Source organism: Triturus cristatus, chromosome 3_2 (assembly GCF_964204655.1).
Source record: "Triturus cristatus chromosome 3_2, aTriCri1.1, whole genome shotgun sequence".
NCBI classification, from domain to species: Eukaryota; Metazoa; Chordata; class Amphibia; order Caudata; family Salamandridae; genus Triturus; species Triturus cristatus.
The window spans coordinates 580406951-580423698 of NC_140584.1; the positions used below are offsets into that span (position 1 = coordinate 580406951).

Consider the following 16748-nt stretch of genomic DNA (forward strand, 5'->3'; position numbering starts at 1 on the left):
GGGAATATTATTATCATAAATTATGGAAATCTTGGTAAAAAGAGAGCAAGTCTGTTAATCTCATTTTTGTATAGCGCAAACCAGGTCCCTCGGGGCACCAAAGCGCTGTACACTACGGGAGCCTCGGGCCAAGGTGAGCTTGTTGTCACAACACGGAGATACTCACAGAAGTTTGCTTTGCCACGTGGATAAGGAGGGCACTGTGGCCACAGTAACAAAAGGAGTGGAGGGGTCTAGATGCCTCTAGACGCTAATGGCACCACTCAAGGGGGTTTGAGTGGAGCGGGCCGGAAACGCCAAAGTTGGGAACGGGGCGTGGCTTTGAGGTTCAGTCCATGTACAGCGCTTACCTTGTGGTAGCGAGCAGTGGCGGCCGCGATAATTGCAAACAGATGGCGCCGCTTCTCGCTCCCGCAATGTAAACGCCGTACATGCACGAGTGCTCATTGGAAACAGTGCAGTACATGCACGAGTTTCCCAAAAAGTACGGAGTGATTGCAAGAGGTCACTCCAATCCAGTGTTTGCGCGCTGCGTAGGCGAGACCTAAAAAGGGACTTAGGGAGCACTGTAGGTATATTGCTAAACAGGTGGAGGAATCATGAAACTATAATCATTTTCATTATTGCTATTCTGATTGGCTATCACCTTTTGTCGTTTCCTTAAAGTTTTCCTCACAGTTCCCTCTATGTCAACTAAACCATTCACTTCTGGCAGAGGCCCAGGCCTGGGAAGGAGCGGATTCTTTCTCGGTTAGCACATTTCTCAGAGGCTATTTGTGGCTACGGTGCCTCAGCCGTCGGTCAAGTAGATACTTGACTCTAGCATCAATCACAACTGCCAGACTCTCTCCGCCTGGGCAGGAGACACATGACACAGAATAGGCCGAAAATGGCAGCAGTTAAAAGAAGGTGAGATAAGAAATGGAGGACAGAATGAAAAGGCTGCCTGGTGAATACATAGCCAGGAGCTGTATTAAAACCACCTAGGACACTCCACCTAGCCTTGGACTCCTAACACTAGAGTGCTAAATGGCGCAAACAAAATACAATCGCTCTCTGATATAATAAAGCACGCTGCTTGCAAGGGGTTTTTCCCAAGAAAATTGCATTGATTGGAGTGGTTTGCGGTAGTTGTTGAATGTGTTGCTCTCACTCTATTTTTTTTTTTACTTTTAGGGGCCTTTGAAAGGATTCCTGGAATCGCTGGGAAAGTTGCAGAAGAAGTTCTATGCCAAGGGGCAGAGACTGGACTGCCCCATCCGGACCTATCTCGTCACTGCCCGTAGCGCTGCCAGCTCCGGAGCCCGAGCGCTGAAGACCCTCCGAAGCTGGGGACTGGAGACTGACGAGGCGCTTTTCTTGGCAGGAGCCCCAAAAGGGCCTCTCCTGAAGAAGATCCGTCCGCACATCTTCTTTGATGACCAGATGTTTCACGTGGAAGGGGCGCAGCAAATGGGCACCATTGCAGCCCATGTCCCATATGGCATCGCCCAGAAACACAAGCGTCCTACTGAAGACCAGGCCCCAAAGACTGAGAAATGAGGCCACCCTCAGCCAGCGTGAATGGGCCTGTTTACGGTCTCGGACACCGCCCTCAGCTGGCCGACTGAGCGGTGATATCTTCCGATCTTTCTCGGGTGGATGGACTGGGCCTGTCTCTAAACTGTGTTCCTCTGCTGAGCTCGTGTGGCTACCCCTATTTTTGGAGACCTGCTCCTCACCCAGCAAGAATGGGCCTACCTTCAACCAGGGGTGTCTTCCTCAGCCCATGAAGGGTTGACCCTTCCTCCAGGCATCGGGTCCAGGAATGTCTCTAGTTCCTGACAGTAGTCACACATGGCCAGACTGGGAGGGTGTCCAGTCTAAGACACCTTCCTCAGCCGGAGGGACTCTGCCCCTGTGAAGCTGTAGTGTGTTGGCACTTTCACCGGTCAGTTGAGAGGGTGTGTCTCTAGCCTGGGCTCCCTTCTAAAGCCAGTGTGACCCAGTTTGAGAGACCCTTCTCAGCTGTACTGATTCTGTTTCTGTCTGGATCACCGTCCTGAAACGGCCAGACAGCCTGTCGTAGTCTGCAACAACGCTTGACTGGTTGGACTGGGCCTGTCTCGGGTTGGGGGCAGTGTGCTTATCTGGCAAGACAGGGACTGTCTCTAGACCTGTCTCGAGTCTGAGTGCAGTGTGCTTAGCCGACGGTCTGTAAACCGTCCTCTGCTGATAGACCCGGGCCTGTCTCCTGACTAGATTAGAACATGCTGCTGAATGTATCTCTAACTTTATCGTACCGAAATCCTACAATTTAGGCTAAGAGGTTGTTACATGAAAAGGGTGCCTTGCGGCAATCGCAATGTGACCCTGCCATCGGCGCAGTTCAGAGCAATACGGTCCTGTTGCATGTGCAGCATGGAGGTGTGACCCTGTCACCGGTGTGTCTCATCGGGATGTGATCCTGTCAATGGGTTGTCTCATAGGAATGTTCTCCTGTCACTGGTGTGTCTCATACAATCATGTGCTCCTGTCACTGGTGTGTCTCATAGAATCATGTGATCCTGTCACAGGTGTGTCTCATAGGAATGTGCTCCTGTCACTGGCGTGTCTCATAGAATCATGTGCTCCTGTCACTGGTGTGTCTCATAGAATCATGTGATCCTGTCACAGGTGTGTCTCATAGAATCATGTGATCCTGTCACAGGTGTGTCTCATAGAATCATGTGATCCTGTCACAGGTGTGTCTCATAGGACTGGGCACCTCCTATTGCAGCTTGTCATGATAATGTGTTCCTGACAAAAACGTCGCCCTCGAAATGTGGCTCTGTCGTTGTTATATGTTTCCTGACTGTGTTCCTGACGATTACGTCGCCCACAGAAATGTGATTCTAGCACTGAAGTGTCTCCTGTGGACGTCATCTGACGGAGGGTCCTGGGTGGCACTTTAGTTACATGGTATTTTCTCTTCTCTTCCTCTGCTCCTTCGCACCCCTTTCTCTGTCACGCTCCCCTTCCTCTGCCTCGTCTGCTTGTCCCCTTCTCCATATGCCGCTGCCTTTCTACGCCCACCCCACCGGTCTCTCTCCCCATGTCTCTCGCTACCTCGCTTTCTCTGACTCCCTCGCTTTCTCCTTCTTCTCACTCCAGGGGTCACTCGAGAAGCCTCTCTGTGCGCCCCTCACGTGTGCTGGCTTCAGCTGTTTCCGGTTTCCTTCTGATCCACGGCTTCAGCTGCAGCCCCACTCTCCCCTGAAATGTAAACAGTAGTTCCCGCCATAAAGGCCTATGGGTCTTTCAGGTGATATGGAATTAGAGCGGGGGGCATATTCCGGTTGAAAACAAGCAATGGACTAGGAGGTTAAAAAGGGGCAAGTGGTAATATATGCATGTATGTATGTTGTGTGCGTGTACATACGTATATGATATTTCTTTAATTGAAAAATCCTAAGACACATAGAAGCTAATTAAAATAGATTACTGTAGTATTTGGGCCCTAGGCCCGCATACTAGATAAATGATGGACGCAGACACAGGTAGTATAGTTGGATAACTGGCCCAGAGCACGTGCGCTCGGCCCCTTTTATTGACAGGGTCACCTGACTGGTGACACCTGTGGTGGGTGGGTGTTCAGTGTGTCTTACAACATGCTGGAACACTAGACTGCTGATCGGACGATCACTACATCCCTCCCAAACTTAAATAAAGGTAAAAAACAAAGAAGTCCGAACCTGTGGGAGAGAACACAAATTACAAACAAAATATAAGTCAGTGATGATGACTTCCACGTAGTCTCTTCGCTGATGGTCAACTGCCGGCAATGGTATCCTTGCAGCCGGGACCACTCTGTCTCCTTGGCACGATGCCCGGGTGCTCTGTGGATGTGCTCGTTTGGACTTGCGCCATGGAAGTGTGCTTTACAGTCTCCTTCTTCCTGTACTGCCGTCAGTGAAAAGTGTAGATGGAATGATGGTGCCACCGGTGTCCCTGAGGCCTCTGCCCCTTGGATATCCACGGTCCTATGTCCGTTCCATCCCAGAGGTGGTTGTTACCAACGGACCGGCCTGCTCGCCTCTGTCGTCCCCGGGTGACCTTCGGGTTTGCACATAGACGTGTACTCCCAGTGGTGCTGATGTTTTCCAGGTACTGTGTTCGGATGTCCATGCACCTTCTCACTTTCCTCTTCGGGTGTTCTCCTTCCGGTGGGTGTTGTGTTGATCTGTCACGCACACCTCTTTGCTCTTCTCCTTTCCTCTTCGGGTGTTCCCCTTCCGGTGTGTGTTGTGTTGGTCTGTCACACACACCTCTTTACTCTTCTCCTCTCCTTTTCTTCCTTCGTCATGGCGTCTTGCCACTCAGGATCTGTCTTTCTTTTCCTTCCTTTGCGACGCGGTCCGGTCTTCTCGCCTTCTTGCTCGTCCTCACCAGGCTTCTCCGTGTAGCGTGCACTCTACACGTTTCCCTCTGGTCTTGTCCCAGCACTAGGACACTGTCTTCCTTTCACTCTGTGACTGGACCGTTCGTCGCGACCTTCTTTCTCATGATTACTTCTGGTTTCAAAGTGATGTTGTTGGACCTCTCGTCCGTCTGTTTCTGGTCCTCTTCGCGGACCTCTCCTGGGGTCCTCTTCATCGACGTCCCCTCGGTCTTCCTCTTCACTCCCACTCTGACCTCTTGACAGGTCAGTGTGCTCTCTGACCTCTTGTAGGTCGGCATCCTCCTTGCGACCATCTGGCTGGTCTGCTTCTTCCTTGCGACCATCTGGCTGGTCGGCATCTTCCTTGCGACCATCTGGTTGGTCGGCTTCTTCCTTGCGACCATCTGGTTGGTCAGCTTCTCCCTTTGCGACCAACTGGCAAGTCGGCGTCTTCCTTGCAACCATCTGGCTGGTCGGCGTCTTCCTTGCGACCATCTGGCTGGTCGGCGTCTTCGCATTTGTCTGGTGCTGAGTTCTTACATCCCCCGTTCGTTTGTCTGGTGGTGCTCCTTCACCTTCCTACTGCTGCAGCGACAACCTGTGGCCACTAGGTACCGCTGCGCTCTCTCTCGGCCTCGGCTCCGTTCCGTGCTTCTGGTGGTCTGCGCCACCGCTCCGTCGACCTGCTCCTGGTCACTCCTTGTGCGCGCTAGTGACTGCGCCCTTCTTTTCTTCTTGGGGTCTCAGGTCGCTGTCCTCATCTGCTTTGGCTAGCCACAGTTGCCCCTGTGCTGTGGCCTCACACTCCTGGTGCTCTCTTGTGCTTTGTCACTTTCTTTGGAAGCAGCCACCTGCCAGCAGGGTGGCTTTCCGCTGGTTAAACCCCTCTCCGTGGGTCACCAACAGCCTAACTGGGCTGCAGGTCCACTTCCTCTACGTGGCAGGTCATGCTGCCTCTGTTACTCAGCACTGTACACTGTTAAAAAGGGTAGACTCCTAGTGAGCACTATGGGGGTCGAATCTAGTTAAGTGCAGTCCCCTATTCACTGACTGTCTGTTTGTCTCATGTTGCCACACAATCCCAGTGTTGCTAACATCTTTTATGTGTGTGGGCGCAGTGGCGCTAGATGGCCACTAGATGGCACTGCAGGGTTTCTGAGGCAGTCTACGATGGTTCCTTTCGTTTCCTGGAACCTCACTCGGTTCCATGGTGTTCTTCCTTTGCCCTGTGTACGATCATCGTTGGAGCAGAGGGAAGGAGGGCAGTCAAACTCGTGGTGAGTGCTTGTATTTGACTTTCCTTCTTATGCTGACCGGTTGCCAAAGTCTTGCGCTTGTGCACACCCACGTCTGGGGCGCTTCACCGCTGCTACTATTTTCCCTGCCTGCAGTGTTCCGGTCGGCCAGAGCAGTTTCACTCACGCTGCAGGCCTCACCTTGCTGTCCTTTTCCTCTGTTGAATTTTTTTTTCACAGTCCGCCTAGGTCTCCTGCGTGCGCTTCTCGGCCACAGTCCTTTCTCCCCTTCCAGGCTGTGTGGGGGACTCGTGTCGCTGCGGGTGGGCTCCGCTTTATTTACTTATGGCTGACAGCCAATGTCATTGAGGGCCGCCTGGGCTGATTTCATTTCGGCACTGCTCCGACAGGCCTCCGCAGCTCTACACACGCTGCGGGCCTTTCTCTGAACTTTCATGGCCACTCCGCCTTTCCTCGCTTATTCCCGGCGGCGCTGGTCGTCTACCGCCATTTCGTCCACTCCGCCCCTCGCCGCAGGTCCTCTCTCAGCACGGGCTGCGCGGGGGTTAGGCGCCGGAGACTGCAGGCTCTCTGGCGGACACAACCTGTCTTTCTTTCCCCTTCTCACCCCCGCCGAAGCGGCCTCCTATTGTTCACATGCTGCGCAGGGTGGGGGGGCAGGAGCAATCACTGGACAGCGTGGTTGCGGGACACTGTTCCCCTTTTAGTTGCAGGTAGGTTACACTTCAATAGGGGCCTCGGCGGGTCAATGGCAGATGCCTGCTACTGCTCATTGGCTTCCTTTCCACGCCCCACAGTCGCTCACCGTCGGCCTGGCTGGGCCTCTCTTCGACGCGGGTGGGCTCCGCTTGGCTCTTTGACCCCCTGGGCTCTTCACACGCCCACAGCGTTTCTTTGCAGGGGGGCCGCATTTAACGCAGGCACGTCAGGAGCGGCGTGGGCTCCCGATCGCCTCACCTTCCCCTCGGGCACCTCACACGCCCCGCGGTCCTCTTCGCCTGCCGTGGCAGTCTGCGGCTCTTCTGACACGGGGTGTGCACCCGCTCGGCTTTCTTCACACCCCGAGGGCACTTTTGCAAGCCCCCAGACAGCGCGGCGCATCCGGTGCTTGGTCGTTGGTGCAGTCAGCGGCAGGTACTACGGGGTCGGGGTGGGCACCCAACTTTCTCGCCTTCACCCCGGGGCATGTTGCACGCCCCGCGGGTCTTCGCAGCGGTGCGGGGTTGGCTCCCGGTCACTGTCTTCACGCCTGGGCTCTACACATGCCCCGCAGGGGATTAGCCATCTCTCGCTGATTCACAGGGGGTGCCCCTCGCACGGGCAGCTCTCCCCCTCACCACCTTCCAAAAGGCGGTTGCACACCCGGGATTCGCCCGCTCGTCGCTAATGTAGTATTTGGGCCTTAGGCCCGCATACTAGATATATGTTGGACGCAGACACAGGTAGTATAGTTGGATAACTGGCCCAGAGCACGTGCGCTTGGCCCCTTTTATTTCCAGGGTCCCCTGACTGGTGACACCTGTGTTGGGTGGGTGTTCAGTGTGTCTTACAACATGCTGGAACACTAGACTGCTGATCGGACAATCACTACAATTACGTTCACATAAATGTGCATTACCAAAGGGTAGACACCGCTTACTCTTTTCCTTTCAGTAGAGTTAATAGTTCAGCACCCAGCAGTCCAGTGCATCCAAAGGAACTGAAGGGCCCTGTTTCAAAGAACTCAGTCTCATCCAGGACGTCCTAGCGACGTGGAGAGATTTATACCTGTGAAAAAAAATCAGGATTGCAGTTCCCTTCAGTGAAACGAGAGGGCAGTGTCGACCCGCGAGAGTTTGTCATTGGGCAAGCATACCAGGCCGACTGCGCACAGTGACTACACCAGGGGTATGAAAGCGGCTCGCGCTCACTTTTTGTTATCCCTGTGCACCAGCCTATAACCCCATGCCGTGCTCTGCCGCCTGCGGCGTCAAACACACACTTGATGGGAAACTGTCTGTTATATTTGTAAGAGTCCTTCACCTCTTTTGGATTCCTTGTAATTGGGTCGCAGCGGGATTCTGGCAGCTGCACCTTCCTTATAGAAGGAAGAGCGGGGCATGGAAGAGCGCTAGATTTTTTATTACAGCAGAAGAGTGCCCAAACTTTCATAATGAGGTGGTCGTAGGTTAGTAGTACCATGCTCTTTGTTGCAAGGGCGAAGCTTTTGATAGTAAAGGCACCCCCACTGTATTTACGGAGGCGAAAAGCACTTGGACCCTTACAAAAACGGCAAAAAACTGCACATGCACTCTAATAGGAAATACCGAATGTTCATTGGGGCGGTGACATTCCGAGTTCTCAATTTTTTTTTATTTCGGAGTGAAAAAAAACCAAGCACTTTAATTATCGGCGGGGAGCCCCCACACAGAGGACAAAAGCACACGCACTTTTATTTCACTGGACACTCTTTGCACTTTCCCTACGGGGAAATTACATGTGAAGCCACCCACACTATCCCAGAGGAGAACAGCCCATAGTCTTTCACTAAGAGGGTGGTTAAGAAGGGTAGCATGACTCGGCAATTTCTTGAGGAGAGGATGTGGTCCATCGGCTACGCTGCCGACTTTGATGCTGGGAACCAGAGTTCGAGCCTCGAGGTTGCGTCCACATCCTGTGGTTTTGGGCAAATCACTTAATCTCCCGGTGCCTGAATGTGTAATGTAATATACGGTGCTGTGTAAAGCGCTCCAATACCTTCGGGTCGAGTTCGCGCTATATAAATATGCAACAACAAAAAAAAAGCACCGCTTTATTATTCCAAAGGAGAAAGGCTCCTGCACTTTCATTATATGCGAAGAGCCTCCCTACTAATAATGCAGATGAGAAACGTATTTACTTTTTCATTTCGGAGGGATGAGGCAATTAAGATGGGACATACATAACATCTGAACTATGTGCATTGTTCGAGAAATGCCCAACACTCCTCAACCTATGAATTATTTACATATTAATACAGTGAAGCTTAAAAAAGGCCAGGTCGCACTGTGATAGTCACCAAGTTCCTATGTGGGAGGTCTCACTCTCAACCATTCCTTCAAAGCAGTGTCACGCAGTGGCCACAATAGATTGATCAATATCTGTCTGTCAGGGTAAAAGCCACAGACAAGCACTGTGTGTATGTGCAGTGGATGCTGAAGGGCTCAAAATTACTTATAGCCAACACGGACTATGCATATAATGAGCATGCAGTGGAATTAAGTCCTCTCCCTGCAGTTTTATTGTCCTCACTCTACCATCATTTATTCTTCGTACTATATTTTTGTCAGAAGTGCATAAAAGTGTAGGGCTCGTGGACCGAGAATGTGAAAAGCCAGGGTGCAAGGACAGACAGTGTGGGGAGCCTGAGGCCCAGGGGCAGGCGGTCAGAGGAGCTTGAGGCCCATGATAAGATGGTGTGACAAGCCTGGGGCCCTTGGACAGAGGGGACAGGAGTTTTGGACCCAAGGACACACAGGCAGAATGAGAATCCTCGGTCCCATGAGCAGAGACTGAAAGGAGCTCTCACACCATTGGCAGACGATGTGTTCAGCCTGTGGCCAGGTCCGCCATTAGGCATGGGCGAGCTTGGCCTAGGCCCGGGGCGTCACTATTCAGAGGGGCACAGCAGGAAGCTGCTTAACTTAATGTCATGCAAACAGCAGCTCATCTCTCCTACTTGGTCTCAATCGGGTCCCGTTAAAGACTTTGTAATCAGCCCTTAATTTACCTCAGCATAATTGCTGGCACCCCATCAACCCCTGCCGTCTTTCCATCTTTGTCACACCTCCTGCCGTCACATTGCAATGACCCACCCTGCCCCCCCCAACAAATACAACATTTTTGTGCTGCCCAGAGCTCTTTCCCAGTCAATCTGATTTTGGGCCGGCCCTGCATGTAGCCCTTGCACAGAGAGGGAGGGAGCTCGGAAACCATGGCCTCAGTGTGATAAGCCCAGGGCCCTAGAGGAATGGAGCTGTGGATCTAGGGATGGGCAGACTAAGGAGCCTCAGCCCTATGGGCAGAGACTAAAAGGAATTCTGAGACCATGGGCAAACAGTAATATTAAGAACCTCAGAGCCTTCGGCAGAAACAAAAAGGAGCTCTGGGGACACCGAGAGACAATGTGGTGAGCCTGTGGTCCTTGCACAAAGAATAAGGGAGCTTTGGCTCTGTGGACAGGGAGAGTGCAAAGATGTGTTCCAATGGGCAGATATGGAAAGGAGCTAGAGGCCCATGAACAGTGAGTGTATAGAGCTCGGGCCCATGGAAAGACAATATCAATCAATCAGGATTTGTATAGCGCTGCTGTATCACCTGTGAGGGTCTCAAGGTGCTGGGAGAGCATGCGATGTGAGGTCCTTCGAGGCCCATTAGCAGTATGAGGAGCTTGGGTCCCAGATAAGGATAATCTGAGAACCCAGAGCTCATGGTCAGATGGTGGGAGGAGATTTGAGCCCTCTGATACAGTGAGAAGAACTTTGAGGCAAAGGAGCAAACAAGTGTGAAGCCAGGCATTCACTGAGAGTGCGATGAGCTTGGAGCCCATGAACAGAGTGCAAGGAGCTTTGTGCCATGAGCGAAGTGTGTGATGCGCTCTCACAGCATGTCTCATCTCTGTGCTGTGTGCAGCTTCAGGATCGATTAATCCTTTTGAAATGGCAGGTCCATCCAAAAAGGATGTTCTGGCTTCATGTACAGGGGTATTATTCAAAGTTGTAAGTATGCCTGTGGGTATTTATATGTTATGTCTGTCAAGTGGGTATCTTTCCTTGTATTTTTGCCTGTCTGTAAGGGTTTCCTGCTGGTGTTTTTCTTGGTTAACATGGCTATATGTGTGTGCGGGAAGAGAGCATGCCATTATGTGTGCGTATATGTAGACCTGAAGGCAGTAGCGGCTGGTGTTGTCAAAGAGTGGTGGGGGAGAGGGACAATCGACGACGGACGACAAACTACAAAATGAAAAAAATAACTTATCTGCAGCTGGCCGCTCCCCCTCTTCTGCTCCAGGCACAGCTCCCAGTCTCGACTGCAGCCAATCCTGACACTGCTCTCATGCTGCTGGAAGCAGCGTCGGGATTGGCCTGAGCGCTCTGAAATTATGCTCCCAGTGAGACTGGAAGCCTGTGCCTGCTGTCTCCAAGCCGCAACGCAGCTCGGGTAGGAGACAGCTTCAGTGCGCGTGACGGTTTGGCCGGTATGAGACCACCGGCCAAACTGTCATGCACACAGATTACAGTGCACTTATCACTACTCCTGCATCCTGTCATCCCCATGGCCCGCCCCCAAAGATACGTCCGGAAAGGAAAAAAACGATAATAAAACATGTTTATTATCGTTTTAATTTTCCTTTCCTGGCATTTTGAGGCAGCTGGCAGGGAGTGCGACGCCATCCGCCATAGCGGAGGAGCCGCCGCTGCCTGCAGGTGAACGTTCATGTCTTTGTTTATGGTCAGGCATACACCTGTGACTCAGGTACGAGTATGTGCATATGTGTGTGCACACCGGCAAGACTGTATTCACACCCGTATGTGTGCAAGCCTGCAAGTGTACATGCCTAATGTATGTGTTTTACCCACACTATGGTGACTGGACAGATCTTCATAGTGATGTTAAACTCTGACGGAACCTTTTTTTATGAAGTTCGAGTGCACTGCAAGGACCGGTCCTAATCACATTTTTTGCCTTTTTGAAGTACTTTGAAGTTCGTTTATCAAACGTGTGTTTGTGGCGAGTATTTGTGTGCGTATCAGAGCTGTTTTAACATATCAGCTTCTCTGCTGTAAATCAGTGACACACAGAGATTGAATGTTCGGTCTTCTCCTGTACGCCAAAACTGTCCCCCTCTTCCTCCTGCATGCCCACTCCCCCACCTGCCTGCCTGCTAAACCCTCTGCCCTTCTGCTCTACATCTCTATGCAGCACCCTCAACCTTACCCCTTCCCCAGCCCTTCCATCTAACCCCGGCCCTTCAACCCCTACCCGCCTCACCACCTCCTCTATTCTTGTCTGAATAGCCTATGTCCTTCTTTCTCTCTACCTGTCCACCTATCCCTTGCCATTCTAACCCTTGACCCCTGACCCCTTCTGCAATTCACCTGCAAACGCGCTGCTCTCGCCCCTAGTTCCTGTTCCTCTCCTTCAGGAGTCTGCTGCTCGCCTACACATTAGATTTGTCTTCTGATGTTTACATTGTATTTGGAAAGTGATTAATATTGGAAATGCCTTTCTGTGTATTTATCTGTAATAAAGACTTGTTTGAAAGGGCGTCCCCCACCCCAGACTCATTCTTGTCATGCGCAGCAGTGACACATTCCCACCCAAGGCACCACCAGCATGTGCTCTGCTGCTTGCTTGACATTCCTGCCTGCAACCTGACCCTCTAACTAAACCTGCGAGAGGGCGGCTATCCCAGGGCTAGCAAGTATGATGCGACCCATCCTTAGCTTGAGGCGCTATGCTTCGGTGCGGAAGGAAGCCACTGCACTTCCCCTCTTACAGAAACCTAGCATAGGACCCCTCATCCTGGCTTCCGGCCTACATCCTTGCTCCCTTTTACCACCAAAGCAGGAGAAAGAGCTGTGAATTTACAGCTTTCCACCGTTTTGAAAGCAATAACATACTGAATTAGGGTGACCAACCGTCCGTAAATTTCACAGGCTGTCCGTTATTTTAGTATGATGTCTGTAAGGCGTCCGTAATTTGGGGCATTTCATGAAGGTTGACTGTTCCCCTGTGAAAGGCCCAATGAGTTCAAAAGTTTTCACTCGTCGCCTCTCGCACTTTAATCTGCAGACTGAGGCTGCCGTCAGCAACCCCTCCCGGACCTTGCAAAGACTCTGGACTGGCCCATGGTCATTCGTAGACTGCGGCCGATTATCACATATAGAATGACAATGGGCCCTATTGTAGTGACAGCATGTGGTGTTCCTGCTTCTGCATCAGACTAGGGCAAGGCATTCTGCTTTTGTCTTGGAGCCATGCTGGAGAAAATAAAAATAAAACAATGGGTGGAGGCAGAGCAGTCATTTGTACAAGGCCTCCATCTATAGGTGATTTACCACACTGTCAAGGTGGGTACTTGTGAAGGGTAGAAGTGATAACCACTTTAACAATAGTATTCAGTTCAGTTTCTGATGTCCCTGAAAATATTATCCCTTGATAAATATAAGGTGCTAGGTAAAAGAATTCTGAGTAAACATGAATACAATGTGTTATTCAGCGGAGTACTTCTTAATGTCATGGGACTGGAACATCGTTTTCACTGTACATTTAAAAGTAAGATTTAAAGATAAGAATAAAAAAACATGATTTAATGTTGATTGTTACATTAGTACAAATCTTGATTGCAGGATGGGTCTGATGTCGCTTTGCAAAGCTGTGCGCATACTGAAAGACTGTGAAGTGCACGATTGTCTCAACCTAATATAAACTTATTTTGACTTGTACTTATTTTGGTTGTCTATATACTTACTTATGTACAATTGTGTGACCTCCTCTGATATGTCTGTAAAACATATGTTTTGTCCCAAATTTTTGTCCTGAATTTTGACCTTTTGTCCTGAATTTTTGTCCTGAATTTTGACCCTTTGTCTTGAATTTTTACACTCACTGCCCTGAAATTGCACCCATGCCAGTTGGTCACCCTATACTGAATCCAGCCAACGCTTACTTTAATCTAGTTCATATAACTGTGCCTGTTGTACCTGCACCTCTTGGGGACTGCGAGGTGACCGAGTATGGAGGATGGCCATCTCCTAAGATCCTTTTAGACCCAGATGCCACTTCGACTCTCTCCCACAACATCCTCATTCAGCGACTCTATGTGGTTGGGGTAGGGGGCGGGGGAGCACCTCCTCCTTACCCAGGAAATGGAGGAAGTTTCTCATGGACCTTACCAATATGATCAGAAGAATCTTACATGTGAGGTCCCTCAGGGTCCTTCACTTGCACCATCATTGTTTAACGTTTATGTTGCATTGATCTGGCCTTTGGATTTTTGCTTTACAGATATGTGAACAGCACCGGACTGATCATTGGGCCGAACAATAAAGGTGATATCAGCAACACTGTTTCCTTGCTTGTAAACTAGTACTTATTATGCACCCATTTGTCATAGTGTATTTTTTTCGACTGGACCGCCATTTTACAACAACTCTTTCATAGACATGCCCCATCTCATCACCTCTGTTATCTGCACATCTTTTGAAGTTTCCAAAAATTCGAGCGCAGGGAATCGCAGTTGGCCTTTTGTACATCTGCGGCTTGAAAGAATCTTCTGCTGCAGATTGAAGTGAAGAAAATCATCATGAATTCAAAAACTCAACACGTTTTTAAATACTTGGCATTTTACTTGCCCATTAGTTTAGTGCACTGTGCCCTTCAGCCTTGCTCAGCTCTGGGATACCCCTACCCCATGCGTTGGAAATATCCATCATCCTCCTCTTCAAGGGCCAGGATTGGAGGAGGGCAACATAATCTTTCAGCAAGGTCAAAGATTTGTGTGAGCGGATTGTGCCCGATAGTCTTTTTTCCCCATCATGGTGTCTCGGGCACCCTGTGCAGTCGTTGTGCTTTCTGTGCCTCCTCTGTGCTCCGGTGTCACTGTCACAGTGTGCTGTCGCTGGGCCTAAATATACCATCCTTGTACTCGGTCACCGGGTGGATGTGTAACGTTCAGTGCTTCAGGGTGACTGCCTGCAACATCATCGTCCCTCTGTTTGCATCAATGTGCCCTTGAGACACTAAGCCTGTGAGCCATCACAGTGCTTATGTTGGTACCTTGGGGTTGTTTGGGGCGTGACACCCCCGAAATAAAGACATTCTAGGCTTGGTAATTAGGTCTGGAGGCCCGAGTCGGGTCTATGTCTGTCGTCCTGAATATGAGGTTTAACTTGTCCATGTTATGGGTCAGGAATGTAAATATACTTAGAACCAGAGTTACAAAGATTTTATGTCAGATTTGCCTCACTTTTTTGACACAGTCCTGACACAAAATCCTTTTTTGTGTTTACAAAGCCACACAAATGTCAGTTTAGTGACTTGGTAAGAAAAAGTAACATAATGCAGAGCATTGGGTTGCCTTCCGTTACTTTCCATCAGGTAGGTGTTCCGTGGGTGGTGCTTGGGCGTTCCCATGCACCCACCCACAGATTTTAATGCAAATTCATGTTTACAAAGAGGTGTAAACATGGGTGTGTGCCAAAACGGCCTGCCTGCCTAAGGGTGATGTATCAACGAGAAATATCTTAATTTCTCCTCATTATTTCCTTTTTGCATGTGTGTTACAAAGAGGAAGACGCCTCCAAGGAAAGTTTTTGTGCGGGAAGGCACACCCTCCTGCACAAATACTATCCTGACCATAACGCAGACACCATTGAACTATGGCGCATGGGTGTCTTCATTGGCACTAGGCCTGCCCACAGCGCACCGGCATTTGGAGAGAGCAGAATTGCACAATTTCTGTGAATATATGGCACAGTTCTTCTCACTTCAGGTCATGCAATGTAGTGCAGCAACTTTGCTTGCTGCACTGTGTTGTATCACTTCTTTTCAAAAATGCCTATCAGTGATCGGTTTACCATAAAAGTAGCAACCCAGCAACTATAGAAGTACTCCCTGCATGGATGTAATTGTTCTACTTTGTAGAACTGACAGACATCGACAGTATTAGGCTTGGAAAGCTGTGCCGGTTTCAGGTTTCCAGGCTTACTATTGCAACTCAAATACCCCAAAAGTGATGGGACAGATACTTGCAAATAGTCTACCCACTGGCAACCCCCTAGTAATTTAACTCCATTGATGTAAAACTTGCAGTCCGCTTGACTCAACATCAGGCAGATGGACCCTTGAGTTAGGCAGACAGGGTACCCTGCAACAGACTACCTGTCTGCCTAAGTCTAAATCAGACCCAGAGGCCTACCTATTACAAATCAGTACTGACTCTGTTTCTCATGGAAATTCCATTCTTAACCTGATCACCTCACACATTCACCCTGTGGCCCACTGCCTTTTTACTTGGGAAATTTGAGTCACACCTACAAAGCTATGCCCCTGGTCACCTTTGTGTCTTTGTTCTCTATTACTGTGCTTAAATGTGTTTCTGCGCTCTGATGATCGCTGTTTTGCCTCTGTGTGCCATCACTGTGCCTCTGTGGATCTGTAGTCTGGAAAAGCTTTACCTGTGTGCTTTGCGTACATTAATTCAACATTCAGGACGGGAGAGAATGGACCACAGACAACAGGCATCACTAACAACCGAGAACATTGTTTTTTACTGTGCCAGAATGAATATGACCGGTTTACAAATTTGATCGAGGAGACAGTGTTCCACCTGATGTGAATAAAAAGAAAGAAAGGGGTACTACTTCCCCCATAGATTTGGTCATGACGAAAGCCATCAACCCAGCAAGGGCGCAGGTGGGCTGAAACATGTAGACCATTGTTTTCTATGATGTTAAGTATACATTACATGTTCTACTTTCACATCCACTTTTGTTTTTAAACCTTACCCTTATTGTTTCCTTTATTAAACAATTCTACGATAAGAGGCCATTTTAAATCACTATTAGTAGATCTCAGCAAACCTCTTGGGATCACAAAAAAAAGACCCAATGATGATGCCATCAACTATGACTACGCAGATGGCTAAACACATACCAATGGGGGAAAATGGCTGTTGAGGATCCCACAGATTTTTGAACAAAGATCACTCTTGGCCCAGATGCCCCACTCTACTTTTGATTTTTTTGCATACAATAATGCCAACATTTGGAAGCAGGAAGGGAAGGAGGGATATTTTAAAACAAAAACATTGAGGATTTTTTTTCCCTATTGACTTACATTGATATGGAAGCAGAGACAGCTAATTGTATACATTTTTTTGGGGGGAGGGGGGGTCTTTTCTTTAAAAATCGCACGTCTCCCATGTGGAAATGTGGATTTTTCCGATCAGTTATGTCCCCTATCTTGGACCCCAACGGTTTCATGTATGAATCACAAGTACATGTATGTTCCCTCCAGTTCCAGTTATGAAGACGCAAACACATGTGCGTCCACCGTCAACATGTCCTCTT

General features: G+C 49.7%; 1 protein-coding gene across 1 annotated transcript in view; it reads left to right on the forward strand.

Annotated features, from left to right (window-relative positions):
* Positions 1-13747, forward strand: part of NT5C1A (5'-nucleotidase, cytosolic IA) — a 217880-nt gene extending 204133 nt beyond the window's left edge. Inside the window, exon 6 of the mRNA XM_085648352.1 lies at positions 1177-13747. Within this exon, the coding sequence (XP_085504478.1) occupies positions 1177-1542 (366 nt within the window). The 3' untranslated portion in view covers positions 1543-13747. The remainder of the gene's footprint in view (positions 1-1176) is intronic.
* Positions 13748-16748: the final 3001 nt, after the last annotated feature.